This window comes from Planococcus citri, chromosome 4 (assembly GCF_950023065.1).
Source record: "Planococcus citri chromosome 4, ihPlaCitr1.1, whole genome shotgun sequence".
Lineage (NCBI taxonomy): Eukaryota > Metazoa > Arthropoda > Insecta > Hemiptera > Pseudococcidae > Planococcus > Planococcus citri.
In genome coordinates, this window is record NC_088680.1 from 42,206,817 (window position 1) to 42,224,220 (window position 17,404).

The 17,404-nt window shown below is 34.1% G+C and overlaps 1 protein-coding gene across 5 annotated transcripts in view; it reads right to left on the minus strand.

Annotated features, from left to right (window-relative positions):
- LOC135843602 (adenylate cyclase type 5) overlaps positions 1-17,404 on the minus strand; it is a 324,265-nt gene that overhangs the window by 15,778 nt on the left and 291,083 nt on the right. For all 5 annotated transcript variants that reach the window (XM_065361542.1, XM_065361543.1, XM_065361540.1 and 2 more), the window contains 2 exons: positions 3,737-3,858; positions 3,341-3,433 (listed from right to left, as the gene is read on the minus strand). In XM_065361542.1, the coding sequence (XP_065217614.1) occupies positions 3,341-3,433; positions 3,737-3,858 (215 nt within the window). The remainder of the gene's footprint in view (positions 1-3,340; positions 3,434-3,736; positions 3,859-17,404) is intronic.

Below are 17,404 nucleotides of genomic sequence, written 5' to 3' on the forward strand. Positions count from 1 at the left end.
ATTTGAGATTCTGCACCAATCCATGCTATTGCCATCAAAATCCAAGGCCACTTTTGGGGTTCTACTGAGAAAATTGAAAAGTAAATCTTTTTTTTTTTTGGAGAGGGGGTATTAGTAGTTGGTGTTTTGAAAATATTTTCTTCGCAAAAGTTTCGCTATAATGACGAAAAAATATTGAAAGATAATATATTTCTGAAACTGAGGAAATATTTTGGAACGCAGTGATGACAATATTTTAGGTTTCAAAAAATTGATAAAGATTGGCAAAAATTCCTAAATTTTTGTTGATTTTTCAAAATTGACAAAAACAATTTAAAATAATAGCATAGAATGGACGCAGAATCTAAGATATATTCATTTAGGACTGGGTCGATCGTCATTTTTCTCAAAACAAATTGGGTACAGGGGCTACAGTGAAAAAACCGTGTTTTTTCGAAAATACTCCCACTTTAAGGGCACATGTTTTCCCTTTGGGGACATTTCTGGAGCCAGAATTTTTCTGTACAACTTTCAACTCAAAATGACAGTTTTTGCTAAAATTGGTAAAAATCCAGTTTTTTTTCTTTTTTTGGTGATTTACCCAATCTACTACATAGTACGTAGGTAGGTAATACCTATGTTTTCAATGTACTTGGTAACTCACATAAAAATTTAATCATCGACACCAAAAAGAAACCTTTCTGATAGTTTTGAGTTAGATACCATGTACTTGAAAAGTAGGCTACTTGTAATTCAAGAAAACCTTGATTAAGAAGTTGCATGGCGTAAATAGCGCTATAATGAAGCATTTTTCACAAAAACTCTAATTTTTGGGCAACCCCTCTCCCCAATGTGGTCGTTGGGAGGGTCCAACTGCAAATCAAACTTCATATTCATGTTCAGCGAGTTCGGTTCATATGATAATGATACCCATATTGTCTGTCTACTTTCGCCCTAAAATTTGGAGAGGGGGTGCCTATGGCCAAAAAATTGGAGTTTAAGGGTATACTCTGCGGAGAGCATTCTAATTTGACAACCGGTCGAAATATGAAACCGATTTGTTCGTTATTTTCATCATTCGTTCGTAAGACTGCATGTAATCGATTGAACGAATTTAGTCGTGCTTATGTCCCGCGACCCGCTCCCATCTAAACTTCAGACGGGAATTTCTCCGTGAATTTTCAAAATTCTTCCAATTTTTTTTCACCAATACTGATTCATCTATGAAATCGAGGGTATGTAGCCATATTTTCTAATTTTGCTTTTACAACAGGGATGTGAGCGTCTAAAGTACCTCCATCCAATTCCCTATTATAGCCATCAAATGTCCTGAATCAAAAATATCTCGACATACCCTCGCTTTTGAAAGCAAACCCTAGAAAAATCCGTTCTATAGTTTTGGCACAATCCCCGCCCAAAGTTGACCATTTTTCATCAAAAAATTAGAATAGGTAGCCTTAAAGAAGTTAGTTGGTTTTCTTATTGTTTTTGGAGGCCAGCATCCAAAATTATGGATCGCTTTTTTTGGTGGTGCTGTGACAAAAAAGCACAATTTTGAGTGTTTTTTGAGTTTTTGAAGATGGCCTACCTGGAGGGAAAATTTGAAAAAAAAATACCAATTATAGTGCTCATGCAGATACATTTTTGAAAAAAAAATTTCATGTACTTAAATTAGGTTCGGAGATACGGCGGTTTCAAATTTTCTTTTGTCAATATATCTCCCCTGGGGGGCCCACAATTTTTGAAGAAAATTCAAGTTGCTAGAATCATATCTCCTTCAAGTATTTTGAGTGAATACAGATTTTTTTGTCAAAACTCGTTGAAGCATGGATTTTTTCTCCCCGAAAAAGGCCCTTTTTTCGCTATTATGAGCAAGGGGAGGTTGGGGGGGGGGGATTTTTTGCCTCCGACATTTTTTTAAATGGTACCCAACTATGTTTCATCAAAATTTCAGAAATCCGAGGACAGGGACATTTCACCTATTTTACCCAGGAATACCCTTTCAGCTATCTTGATGTAAGCACAAATACTTCTGCGCATGTAGTTTTACGATCATGCGGTGTAAATGAATTTTCAATTACACAATTCTGAGGTAAAATTTCACGCTGAACAACTTGGTTCTCTTAGATTTCCGCCATTTGTCCATATTTTTGGAGAAAAACGCAAAAAACGTGGTTTTTTGAGAGTTTTTTGAGCTTTTGAGCTTGACCCACCACTCCAAATGGCCGGGTGATGACTTCTATAGAAAGTAGACCTAAAGATACATATTTGACGAAAAAATCGTTTTGGTATGTTTTTTCGTTCCGGAGTAATGTCGATTTATAGTTTTCTTTTGTCCCCCCTTCTCTCCCCGTGTGATGAAAAATTCTGAAAAAATTCAGGGAGGTACGCCCATGTATCCTCTAACTATATTCGTTTACAGAATCAATTTATCTTAATTACGCGCTGATACAGAATTTTTCCCCTGAAAAACGCGTTTTTTGACCCCCCTGGCTGAGGGGGGTGGGGTGGGGAGCGGGCTATGGGCCCAAAATTATTTTTTGGGGGTACTAAACATACCCTGTGAGTTTCATCGAAATCTGAGGTTAAGGGCATTTTGCCTATCTTATCGGGGGGTACCCTTTGTCAAAATAATTTGAAATATTTTATATTTTGATAAATCTTCTTAAAAATTCGTCGAGTAAAAAGAAACAAAACAATACTCTGGAAAACTTTTGTTGATACCTAATTCTTTAAGCTTGAAATGAAAATCTGCGCGAGTTCTAATAGGTATTGCAGATGGGTAGAAAGGTACCTATTAGATTAATATACCCTGCTCACCGGAACACGACACGAATGCTCAAATTAAACTAGACAATATAAACGAGTACCATTTACGTTATCGTTTCGAGATTACACACGTTTTTCACGTCATTCTGTTAATTAATACGGAATAAATGAAATTTCGCCAACAACGAAACTTACGCTAGCTAATTATGCAGCACTCTCGAAAAATAAATTTTCATCAATCTTATTATCGTTAACTGCGACTTTAAAAAAATTCAATTTCTAAACGTATAGTGTGTATTTTTTCGTTTTAAATGTACCTATTCGTAGGTAGGTAGTTAGATACCCAGTCGTCGTCGTCGTATATCACAACCAACTGTAGAAAATTTCCTCTCGCAAAATATTATTTCACCCAAAAGACGAACTGTGTCAAAGGTTTAATTAAAACTTCGACGTTGACCTATTTTCCGCATAGAAATTCAATCCAAATTCATAAAACACGATTGCTTTAAAGCTGATTAAATACTTTCGTGTAGTTTTATACTAACTTGATGTATTTCAAGGCAGTAGAATGTGTTTTTCTCTAATTACCTACCTAGCAAACAGTTCATTTAGCAGTCTAACCAATTCTTGGGCGGTGCATTGGTCTGATAACGAGGTGAAGCCGCAAATATCAGCGAATAGGATGCTGTAAAAATTGAATGAAAAAAATTCGTATTAGTGGCCAACGTCCTCCAAATAATACAACAAACAAATTCAAAATATAAACAAGTACTATACGATCATATAGGAAGGAACATATTGTAGGTAATAATAATCATCCGAATTCATTAGCATATCAGTCACATTCTGTACCTCATAAGCGGCTAAATTTATAAGCATTTATGTATAGGTAGGTACCTATCGTGAATTCATATTTTCTATATGGTCTATATATTTTATTAATTATAATATTTTTGAGGTCATATATCACTATACAACTGTCACATACCTGACGTTTTCGTGTTTCTGAATGTATATTTTATGAAACATAGTATCTTTAGGTTTTCCAGCGATGTCGGCTTTCATTTCCATCGCCACATGCCTCGGTAACACAGACAACAGCAAACGTTCCTAAAATGTCACATTAAAACGAGCACATTTATCAAAAACCAATCATTATTCAAATTAACGTAATAAGGTGAGAGGTACGCTGCGTAATCACGTTGCCATTTCTCGGGCACGCCACTTCTGCTTGCAGAAAGGATCATCCTGCGCCATCCAATCAATTTTATCCATCGACCGATAATTATTATGGCTATGGAAATTGTCTACTGCAGACGAGTCTATATATAAATCTAAGTATGTATTCTTGACGGATTGGTTTCGTGTTCGTGCATTTTAAAACCTCTCGATATAGCAGAGCAAAGATGATTTGAGGTTTAAGGTTTAGAAACGCTGAGCTATGCTTTTTGGCTGAAGTGCCGGGTATAGCTTATAGTGGTTGAGATTTTAGACGAGTTATCGAGATTGCGGAAATCCTCTTTGGAGGTCAAATATATACGTCAAACAATCATTTGATTCCATGTTGTTTATTTTTGGAAATTGAGAAGATGGGTTGAGAAGGGGAGGGGGGTTGAACATTCGATAGCAAGCAGGATCGTTGAATAACTTTGCATTGGACAGAAAAAGGAACAAAATTAAATTTCAAGGGCTAAGCGAAATTTTCGATTTTAGGCAAATTTTTGAAGAGGTCAAAAATGTAAAAAAAATCAAAATTTCATGAAACTGAAAATGAAGAAAAAATTTACCATGTCCCCTATTTCCGAGCCCCTCCAATGGCTTAAAACGGTTTCGAACTGTTGAGAGCAATTGTGAAGCCTCCGACAGATGTTTAAAAGTTGAAATTCCAAAGAAATTTCACCCAATGAATGGTCCCAAGAAGTGGGTGAGATGAACTCTCAGTGAGCCAAATAGCGAAATCGAACGTGAGTTGACACAGTTCCCTTACTACGCTAATTCCAGTGTTGCCAACCCCTCTTCTAGAAAAATCTTGAGAGTCATTTTCAAAAAATCTTGGAATTCTTCCCCCCCCCCCAAAAAAACCTATACTTATTATGAGCCAAAATTTCCAAAAAAAAATCAGTCCCAAATTCTTTTTGTTGGTTAAAATTTCTAGAATGTCTCGCATATTCTTTTGTCCCAAAAATATGGTTTTTTGTGCCAAAATTGCAAACAAATCAGTAAGGACCTTCCCCCTCCACAAAAAAGATTTTTGTGATTGAAATTGCCAGAGTGTTGTTTTTGCCAAAAATGGAGAAAATCCCATTTTATTAAACAAAATTTAGCCATAAGTATTTTTTGTCTCCAAAAAATTTGCTTTTTATGTGGAAATTGCAAAATCTGTTTTTTCAAAACCACCAAGAACGTTCTAGTAAAATATTTGAAAGTGAGACTTTTCCGAATTTTTCGCAAAAAAAACCGCAATTTTTGGCAATACACTCAAATACAGTGGTACATTATGCTAAACATTGAAAAAAAGTGATAAATATTTTGCTGTAAAAAATCTATTTTCGTCAAAATTGCCAAAAAAAATTAGAATTGTCAAGAAGTTTTGTTTTTTTTCCCAAAATTGAGGATAAATGTCCTTTTTGTTCAAAATTTTTCAAGAAATCATGATTTTTTGTCGCAAAAAGTTGTTCTGTTTTGTAAAAATTCAAAAAAATCTATTTTTTTTGCCAAGTTGAGAGAGTGATATATGCCTTAATCATCTTAGCTAATGTAATCCCTCTTTAAAGATGTACATGATTTATGTACATTGCAGACGTGGGTGATTTATGTGTACTGGAAGTACGAGAATGTGGGAACTATTCAACCCTCCCTAAAAGCAGCGAGCTCAGTACCATCGTGGTGCTCGCTGCGAGATCTCAACTTCACTTAGTGCCAATATCTCGAGCTCGTTGGTACTAACGTCACCAAAACGTGTATTTTCTCAAATAAATAGGCAGAAGAGTTCTAACCTCTTCCCCTCATTACCAGTTTTTGCCCACAATTCTGTGGATAATTTGTGATAAAATAATCGTTTTGACAAATTTAATCAACTTTGATGCAATCATGTTATACTCCGATCCTGCCAGCCATCATTTTATATTGAACTACATAACCCAAGTCTATCGCCGATCTTAGTATGAGTGGATCACAGGAGAGGCACAAGATGAGAACAGTGTAGGTAAGTGATGAAATGGCACATACCTTGACGTTACCTTAATGCCAAATCCGAGTATGTCCATCCAAAAAAACATCGTCGTTTTGCGTCACTGATAAGACTCTGGGAAGCCCTGAATTGAAAAATTTGCATCTGAGTACAGTTAAAATGCACCACCGAAGATGTACAAAGCTGACCGATGTTCAAACAGAACTCAACGAACCCTTCCGAGCATATCCGAACCTTATCAGTGATGCGTAAAATCGTACTTTTTTGTATGGACATACTCGGATTTGGCATTAAGGTAACGTTGAGTCGCAAGACTCAAAGCTATTCAACTGCAATTTCATCTTAGTTGATTAATGAATACCCATCTGCAACATGTGCGCACCTAGCCCATGTGCATGATAGGTATAAAACAGGGATGGAAGAGCCGGGAGCGAGCCGAAGCCAGAGTCTGAATGAGCTGGATTTTTTGAGGAGCTAGAGCCAGAGCCAAGAGTCAAATAAATGAAAGTGCAGAAAAACATCAAGAGCTCTCTTGCAAAAGGGCTCCTTATTTTACTCAAGAGAGCCATCATCATAAGGAGTCTTTAACCTGGAAAGAGCCAGAGCTGAGTGGGAGCCCACAAAATTTTTCAGGCTCTTTGGCTCCCTAAAAGTAGAGAAAAAAGTTGAAAAATGCGCACAATTTTATCAAAAATTCAACTTTTAACTCACATTTGTGAAGAAAATAAAGAATTTCTAAGTTTGTTTCCTCATTGAGAAATGAAATGAAAATAAATGCAGTGTATTTTCATTTTTTTCATCGTTTTTCACAAATTTTGAACTCTAATTTAAAGAGCCAAGAGCCAGAGCTGGAGCTGGAGTGGGAGCCGAGAAATTGGAAGAGGGAGCCGAGAGTCAAAGAGTGGAGTCGGAAAGAATTGAGGAGCGAGCAAGGAGCCAAAGAGCTCATGTAAAGAAAAAGAGCCAAGAGCCAAGAGCGAGCCAGAGCTGAAACTTGCGGGGAGCTGAGCCAGAGTCAAGAGCGGGAGCCCTGAATTCAAGGCTCTTCCATCCCTGGTATAAAATGTATATAAACCTTTAAATATCATTTTAATTAATGCTTGATTCACTAACGCGAGTCGTCTAATGGGAGCTGTCTCCTTCTTAACTATAAAATATCTGCAAGTATTTTATATGGATTCCTCTTATTTGTACTTTTTACGACGAATAAATAATATTGACATGTCTGGAGATATCTATTTATTTGCGTTTAGACCACAAATAGTAATTTGATCATTGATGTGTATAGGGCGATCTGGTTTTATTCTAAAAGCTCTCCGACTCAACCATCTATCGGGTAGATAAATCTCACTCTCTAGGGAATGAAAATTATCTTAACCACCTTAGGCAAAAATTATAATAATTACCTCTCTATCCCAATTCCCAATAATTACAGATTTCACTCTATCATAGTTGCAAAAATTGTACTTTTTTGTAATTTTTTTTTTTGGTGTGTAAAAAAAGTCTAGGATTTGTCAACAATTGTCAAAATTGTCAAAAAAACCTGTTTTTTCCACCAAATTTGTCAAAAAGTCATGTTTTTGTTGCCATAAAATGCAAAAATCTCTTTTCTTGGACAAAACTAAAAATTTTTACTTTTTTGTAGCAAAGAAATCGTTTTTGTCAAAATTGCAAACAAAAATCCGTTTTTTATCAAAACACCGCAGTACTCACTTTTTTTCAGAATTGCAATAAAAGTCTATTTTTTAGAAAAATTGTAAAAAAACACATCTTTAACCAAAATTTTTAAAAAATTGGTTTTTGGAATGTTATAGCCTAGGTTTTTTTTGCTAAAATTCTAAAAAGAACTATTTTTCGGTAATCATTTGCCCAAGAGTCTTATGTCTTTTTTTATTTTCCAAAATTGTTAAAAAACCTACCTTTATCTAAATCGCTTAGGAAGACTCCGCTTGAAAGTTTAATGTTACTACATAGGTACTAAAATTGTAAAAAATTCTTACATATGGAAATTAATTTTTAGAGGAACATTCATTCAGGATATCGGTTGTTTGGGGAATATTAATTCGCAAATTGGATTCCTGAATTTAGTATTGGTAGTTGGTCTGGAAAAAAAGTACCTATCCTATAAAAAAATCAATTCGGGGAAATGGTCATTGGGGGGGGGGGTGATGAAAGTTGAGGACTTGGAGATATGATTTTGGGGGATTCTCTTCAGAGGCGTTTTTCCATGTATAATTTTGGATTTTCAAGTCAAAAATCTAAAAATCAATTTGGCTTGCTGAAATTCTGGATGTGGGAGTTTTAAAGCATTCTTGATTAAATTCTTCAAATCCCACCCGGCAAAGCATTATTCGAAAATTGCAGTTATTTGCGTGACAAACAGTGAGTTGATTTAGCAGGTAAAAATTAATTTTAAAATTTTTGTAAAACGGACTTTTAGACTTGCACAGCATCGGATACCTACGTATTAATTCTATAGTAATGAGAATTAGGTCGTGGTATATTGAATGAAAATTTAATTAGCTCGAATGACGAAATGCGAGCACTACTAAGCGGCTAAGATGACGAATACGACCGATTAAAAATTTAAAACGAGTAGAATCTTCGTGCTTGAGCGAATAGGGATTACGTTTTGGGAGTAAAGCATAAGTACCTACACGGTTTCGTGTATCTGGAATGGTGGCGTATCGTTTCGAATTTTGTAGGTGTGTAAGATGTGTAGCGAATTGACTACCTCTACCTACATATATGTGAGGAAACACTCTCGCGGGAAGAAAATATACAGAAATGGATTGGAAAGATAGAGAAGATTAATCACTCAACGTATACCAGGATGCGGAAAAGATGTAACGAAATATCTCGTTGTACGTATGTATTTTCCAAAAACACCGTGACCATAATAGAATTAATTTTTTTCTAGCTAAAACCAGACGATGAGTAGGTTTAAATTCGTATAATGTGTAATTTTATAATACGAGTACATGTAGGACTTACGTAGGTAGTATTTGGGGACCCATATTATCCCAAGGTAGATTATACGTACCTATATTTGCCGGGTGTTCTGTTAATTTGTCTAATAATAGAGCAACCTAAACTACACCTACGTAAATTAAGTTGCCAATACTTGAAATTGAAGGAGCACAACGATCGGCAATCTTGAAGAGTTTTAAATAAGTATGCTACTCAGTATGTTGATTAAATTTTAGGAATGAATATTATCACGTTGTAATTTTACTCCTTTAACTTTCTGAATCTGCAAAGCAATTAACACGAGCTTATATATTTTAGTTGCCTCATTTCCAGATGAATTTATTCTCCATCGTTACCATTGATGGAACACCCAGTACGACAATGATATTCTTTAATAGGCTGACGAAAAGTACATGCGAATATGCGTAGCTTTTATTCAATTTGCACACAACGATGAAATTTATCGTCGCTGAAGCATCTGTTGCTCGGGTGTGATCGTCGACTCCACCGAGTATACATTTTATTAAGTTACTTTCGCGGGTGCGAAATTTAATATAGACGAATAACGCGTGCACGCTTGTCGAATTGGCGGTTTTATACTTTAAATGGTAGCTACTCGTACGTGTGAAAAGACTGGGATTATTTTTAGATGTATAGCTCCTTTGAGGCGATAGGTACCCGTACTTTACCTACCTACACAGCTTGTCGTGCTAGAAACAATAACTCACTCGCGAAATTAAATTGTCAGCTTCAGGTCGGTTGATTTTTATACACTTAATCAATTACCGAATATGAATCGGCAGAAAATAGAGGCAAATGATGAGTGCATAGGGAGGGACGGGGGGAAAATAACGTGTTTTTCTCACCATCGAATAAACGTTGAAAAACCGCGCGGTGAAATCTCATCAAATTTTCCTTTTACTACATGCTTATACCTACACACAATACACTAAGTACACGTTATTCGATTATTATTGGTTTTGGTGAATCGAGGCTCAGGTGGGGAATTGGGTCGACAGACGCTTTTAAATATATACGACTTAATTAGCGTCAGGGTTGTTGTAAACGTTGTTGTTGTTAGAGCTTTTGAAATTAGGGTGCAAAAAAATTCATCGCGGGCCACTCGATATATTTAATTCGATAGAACGTTTCGCGATTCTTATTAAAATATCCATCGGACGGTGTAATTTAATTATCAAAAAGGGCGTAAATTATACTGGAAACACGTTGGTCTACTGGCCAGCCAACTCGAAACGCAACAGGACTAAAATTTAGCCGGTCACTTTATTATATCGCACACATCATTAACTTCTGGCAAGTTGAACAACAGTGTAAACATTAATTTTACGAACCCCCTGTCGACCCTTAGTTATCACTAAAATTCAGTTATAACGACGACGCTCCCCAACAAACGAGCCAAGGAGATTAAACATCGAAGATACAATTTGATACGACCCTTGTTTATCCGTTCGTTGGTAAAGTTTATCTTGATGGATTGGTTATACACAGGCATACAGAAGGTTGTACATTGTAGTGTAGTATAGACTCAATTCAATTGTTTAACTGCACAAGGATATACTACCACCTCAGCATCATCAAACGGTACAATTCGAGCCACAATGGTGTGTATTTGCTCGGAAATTTAGACTTACCTATCATAGCTCGTCCGATATTATTTAGACAACAATTTCTACCAATTGAAAAATTTCATTGCAGAATTCGCTGAGTTGGCAAGTCGATTACGTGCTGGTGTGTAATAGACCAATAGGTATTATGTGATGAGAAAATTTCTCAAATCTTTTAACGTTTGTTAGGTAGCCTACCTTTTTAGTTTCTTTTACAGGTCACCTATATATAGGTTTGTTTTTCAAACATTTTCTCGATTGAGAAAAAATTGAAGCTGCCTTGGCTTTCACGTTAGGTAGTTATTTATTGGCATACCTAAAATTAATCATTAATTTTTACCAATGTTTTCAAAATACTCGTACTCGATTACAATTGAATCCACACATAATGAAAAGTACGTACAAATATACCTATGCCTGTTTCTGATAGTGATTTTTAAAACGAGTATCGATATTAACAGCAAGTGAAGCAGAATTCAAACCGACATAATCAAGCAGTCCGGTCGGACTGCCCCGCCAAGCAAGAAAAAAAAACGAACACAAAAAAAACCAAAAACGATAATACCAAACGCGATGACAGTCCGGCCACTTACTGCTTACATTCCCTGAACAACTAAGCGTATTTTCGATGATGAATTTCTCGCGAATAAAAAAACGCACGAATCTGATTTTTTGATATGTTGTTGACATCAACGAGAGCTTTAATTTGGTATACTTACAAACTTTCTACGGTAAAAAATGATGTAGATTGAAATACCCAAAGTTAGCATTTTGGGGTAATTTTTGAAATCACTAATCTTCGTGTCAAGAGAAAACTACTGAACCAATTCAAGTCAAATTTCGTACACTGGTGTAAATTAATGAGTTATTTCTAGATACAACGTCAGTTTTGAAAAAAAATTATTTTTGACCCCCTTTTTCTTAATTTTAGAATTTCTTTCCCCCCTAAAACACCCCCAAAATGAAAATTTTTCGCGGTACCGTAGAAAAGGGTCATCTACATTATATTCGCCATCACTGTGCAAAATTTCAAGCAAATCGGTTCATTTGGAAAGGCTGTAGCCTTGTCAACGGAAATTTAAGCATGAAATTTCGTGATGACTATTTCCATTTTTCATTCTAAACCACGCAAAAAATAAAAATTGTTTGCTGTACCATAAAAAAGGGTCATCTACATCATATTCACTATCAATGTGCAAAATCTCAAGCAAATCGGTTCATTAAGAGAGGCTGTAGCCTTGTCAACGGAAATTTCAGCATGAAAATTCATGAAAATTTCCGTTGACAAGGCTACAGCTCCTCCAATTGAACCGATTTGCTTGAAATTTTGCACAGTAGTATTAAATATGATGCAGATGACCCTTTTTTATGGTACAGCAAACAATTTTTATTTTTAGGGTGATTGAGAGTGAAAAATGAAAATATTCATGAAATTTGATGCTTAAATTTCGGTTGACAAGGCTACAGCTTCTCCAAATGAACCGATTTGCTGGAAATTTTGCAAAATGATACCGAATATAATGTAGATGACCCTTTTCTACGGTAAAACGAGAAATTTTCATTTTTGGGGGGTTTTATGGGGGAAAGCAATTTTAAAATTGTGAAAAAGGGAGTCAAAAATGATTTTTTTAAATAACCAACGTTATATTTTGAAATAATACCCTAATTTAAATCAATGTACGAAATTTGACTCATATCGGTTCGGTAGTGTTCTTCTAGTGAGAAACTTTGTGATTTAATTAACAAATATTCTAAAATTCTTGGAGTGTACCCGAATTCCCATTAATAATTTATGATAATGTACATTATTTAAAAAAAATAATTTATGATAATGTACATTATTAAAAAAAAAAAAAAGTCGTGATATCAATCGAAAATACTTTTAAAAAGCAAAAATTCCGCCAACCAAAAAAAAAAACTTACAAAAAAACAAAAAGAATTGTCAACAAAAATCTGATATTCTAAACTTCTTGGAGTACAATTTACAATATGTACACATTAAAAAAAAAAAAAAAGTCGTGATATCCATCAAAAATACTTTTAAAAAGCAAAATTACCGCCAACCAAAAAAAAAAAAAAAAAAAAAACTTGCAAAAGGAATTGTCAACAAAAATCTGTTCATTAAGTAACTTTAATGAAAAAATTCATGATATCAAAACATCGCCAAGCAATTTTCATTCAGCAGTTGTGATCAGGAATTGATATGGAATTTCAAATTAATTTGGTACTTACTGAAATAAAATATCCATAAGTTTGAGAACTGAATTGAAAAACCGGGCCAAGCGCCGGCGGAATTTATCGGTCCGGTTTTTCAATTCAGTTCTCAAACTTATGGATATTTTATTTCAGTAAGTACCAAATTAATTTGAAATTCCATATCAATTCCTGATCACAACTGCTGAATGAAAATTGCTTGGCGATGTTTTGATATCATGAATTTTTTCATTAAAGTTACTTAATGAACAGATTTTTGTTGACAATTCCTTTTGCAAGTTTTTTTTTTTTTTTTTTTTTTTGGTTGGCGGTAATTTTGCTTTTTAAAAGTATTTTTGATGGATATCACGACTTTTTTTTTTTTTTTAATGTGTACATATTGTAAATTGTACTCCAAGAAGTTTAGAATATCAGATTTTTGTTGACAATTCTTTTTGTTTTTTTGTAAGTTTTTTTTTTTGGTTGGCGGAATTTTTGCTTTTTAAAAGTATTTTCGATTGATAAACGTTTCGCTGATTAATTGTTACTTAATGAAATATAGTAGGAAAAGTAGGTAAGTATGCAATATTATGCCATAAGTAAAGCAAAATATCCGTGAATAGGCATTTTGAGAACATTTTAGCATTATATTTTTTTCATCACCTGTAACAATGATATTGTGACTAGAAATGGGAGCTAAATTTTATTTTATGGTCGAAAAAGTAAATAATCAAACATTCAAAAAATATAAGTAGGTAATCGTGATGAATTTGATGGCCGAATCTGAATTTCTATTTCAAATTAAATCAAACTTTCACCCGAAAATTGAATTTTTGAGTGAACTATTTTTGTACTTACATACCTATATTGGCAAATTTTAATTGTATTTGAAATTCACATCGAATTCCGACTCATTTAATTTTCTGTGAAGAGTTTTGATTTCAATCAAAAATCTGACGGAAATTTCCCCTTCCTCCTTCCCCCCACCCAAAAAATGTTCACAGGATTTTAATTTCAATTACATCAAATTTTTTCTGAAGAATTTACAGCTAATTTGAATTTACACTTCAAATTCTTGACAAATTTTAATTTCAACTTGAAATAAAATAGAAAACTAAAAAAATTTTCATTTTGACAAATAAATTTTTTCTGAAAAACTCAAAGCACTTTTTCTGTACGTAGGTAAATATAGGTGTAGGTATTTTAATTTTAACTGAAAATCAAACAGAAATATTATCTGAAAAATTTGAAATGAAATTTGATTTTTATTTTGAGTGAAATAAAATTGTTCTTAAAGACAGGGGCGAAACGACCACAGGACAAAGGGGGTCATTACAGTCAAATTGGTTTGCTTCACCCCTCCTTCAAAATTTACTTTGCGGCGCTTTAATCTCAATTTGAAATTGGACCAAATTAAGTATTTATCTAATACATGATAGCTGTAAATCACAAATGGAAACAAAAAATGTTCAAAAAACTTCAACGTGAAACTTGATTTTTATTTCATATAAGGCAAAATTCTTCTTAAAAATCTACATTCAACTGCAATCTCAATTCAACATCTACATAATAAAATTCTCTTAGGTAATAAATTTATAATTTTGTACGTAAAAAGCAAATCGAAAGTTATTTTTTGAGAAATTCGAAAATACGGCTGGAGGCTCTAGAACAGCTTGAAATCACCTTCAAAACGACTCGGCATGTTAGAATATATTCGTAGTGTTGCCAACCCTCAAGATTTATCTCAAGATGCAAGATTTTTCTTGTAATCTCAAGACTGCTTCATAATCTCAAGAAATCCCAAGAAAATTCAAGAAATAAATCCCAAGAATTTTCCTACCTTTTCAAAGATTTGAAAAATTTATTAAATTTGATCAAAATCCTTGTGGGTAATTGCTAAAAATTTTCGGGAAAATATGTTTAACTTCTTGAAATTTCCTTGTTTTGTGACATTATCTATTTCTAAAAATCGACTATTTTTCAATCGAGTGAGTCTAAGAGTTCATCTCACCTACTTTACAGAACCAGAAATTGATGACAGCGCGCTTTCTGGAACGATTCCCGTGTGCTGGAGAATAATTAAGTTGTTATTGTCAGATTTTCATTTTGCCATTTATTTTGTGAAAACCTTGTCAGTAAATTGGGCTACTTCAGTCATTTTCAAAAAATTGCCAAAATTCGAAAAATCAACTTAACTCGTTTAACAGGTCGAAAATAAAAAAACAACTCGATTTTCAGTTACTACAATTAATTTCAAAACTTTTTGTAAGAAATTCAAAAAATTTTGGAGGTAGATATTGAAAATCCTACTGAAGACTCCAAAATGACCGAAAATTGGCACAATTCGGTTCGGAGATTTAATATTACATATTTTCAGGACTAGTTACGTAATAATAATTATTGAGCTTTGAAAGTTGAAACAAAAAATTGGAGCTGTAGAAAAGCAATAAAAATCCTTCTCCATCAACTGGAAGGCGGGTGGGAGGAGCAACAATCTTTTTTAGAATTTATGAAAAAATCTTGAGCAAGATCTGAAGACGTGAAGCCTAAAACGGTTCGTGGAGAAAATTGAAAGTTCGCTGGAGCTTCCAGGATGGCTCGATGGTAGAGCCTGTTATTTGTTAAAACATTCTGTTTCTGTTTTTCAAACAAAATATTGAATTTTATAGTTACTCAATTTTACTCTTCAACTAGAATCTACATACCTACTTCCATTCATTTGCTCACGATAAAGTATTCCAGATTATATCATATTCAACACGACACTTTTTCACAAACAATCCGAAGATGGCTGTAAATCAATGTGGAAAGGAAGGTCACTCGCAGAAATGATGTAAGAAAAACAACCCTTTCAAAAAAATAATACATGCTTGAACAGAACACGAAATATGCATTATTCGAGATTTCACAGCTTTGGAATATTTGATTGATTTCAAGCCGATGAGTTACACTTTGGCCTTGTTCATACATTTTCATATAGAAAAATCACCTACGTAGGTACTCGTATACCTTTATGTAAAATTACGATGAATGATGAGAAATAATGAGATTACGGAATCCTAAATATAGTACAAGTAAGATGACATCGTATAGGTATGTAAAACTGACTAATATACGTAACCTATCAATACAGCTTCTACCTTCGATAAAATTTTTACACCTTTTATTCGACTCGAGCTTATGAAATCCTATACACAGCGTGCGAGTTCATATCTAAAAGATCACGTCTTCGTTGTATTTTTTTCCCTCAGTAAATTTAATTCCTACTCGAACGTGAGAACCCGATCAATTATAAAGTACACGACTTTCATCTGTTTAAAATTCAAACCTCACGTACCTAGTATTTTTTTTTCAGCTTCGACGCTCTCGAAAATACCTACTACAACGTACTCGCAGGTATATATAAACTAAAACACTAGAGCATGATGAAATTTCATATACTCATACTAAACCATCATCAACGTGGCGAAAAGTTCGATAACTTATTTTACGTTTGCTTTCAAGCGCTTATTAAATAGTAAACCTACGTACAAAATATGAAAGCGAACAAGGTAAAATCACGTTGATGAGCTCAAACCTCGCGAGTACGATAAAGAAAAAACACACATCTTCGATCCAAAAGGTAGCTATAGGTAAGCGTAAGAAAATTATTTTCTAAAAACACAAACCCTAAAATATAATTTAATTTATTATCTCGAAATAATACTGAGTATTGTTCTTGAAAAGCAAAAGCATAGATATGAGAACGGTATGAATTTTAAGACACGATCGAGTCGCTTCGCAGCATTAGTTTTATTAAAGTTTCAAACGAGTGCCTGACTTTAACCAGTTATACTACACGAGATCCTCTGTGTTGGCTAAATTGCCCGTTTAATTCACCTGAAATATTCGTATTTACGGCGTCGTGTGTAGGCAATTGCATTACACAAGTTTTTTCATTCGTTTGATTCGTAGTCGTAGGTACGAGTACATTCGCAGATGATGGCTTTTCGAAGTTTAACGATACGAGCTGCATGTAAATTGAACTAATATACTTTTCAAAGATACCGCACTGATTTCTAGTAATTTAATGGAAAAATAATATAACCGAATGGAATCCATACAGCCACACACACGCAGGCTACCAATAGAAAGATAATCAATCAAATGCGTCTTCATTAAAGAGGAAAAAAAATCCAACGATTCCGTTGTCAGGTTTATTTTGTACACGAGCAGCGGCGAAATGATTATGCTACTCATCAGGGGTTCGCAGTTAGATTATGATTAGGAAACATGAGGATGTTTTCAAACGAGGTCACTGCTTTGAGCCATAGCCATTGATCGATAGCGAAAAATTAAAAAGATTTTCCAGTCGTATATTTATTCATATTTTTTTTTCAAACGTAGGTATTTGGTAAACGGTTATTAAAAAAATATTCGCGTAAATATGAAATACTTACTCGACGAGATGATTTTTTACACGATGCGGAGAATTTCCCCAGTTAAAAGCACTCCTCTCCGATTAAAACGACCACCGGGCAAAAAATTTAATGAAAAACTATTTATATCGAATTAGCGTTAAAACATTTAAAAAAAGCTACCAATAAGGAGCTTACAATTTGTAAATTATTAAATAATAAAAAGAGAGAGAGAATTTTAATGTAATTTTGTATCCGGCAGGAAAAAATAATCGCCGTTT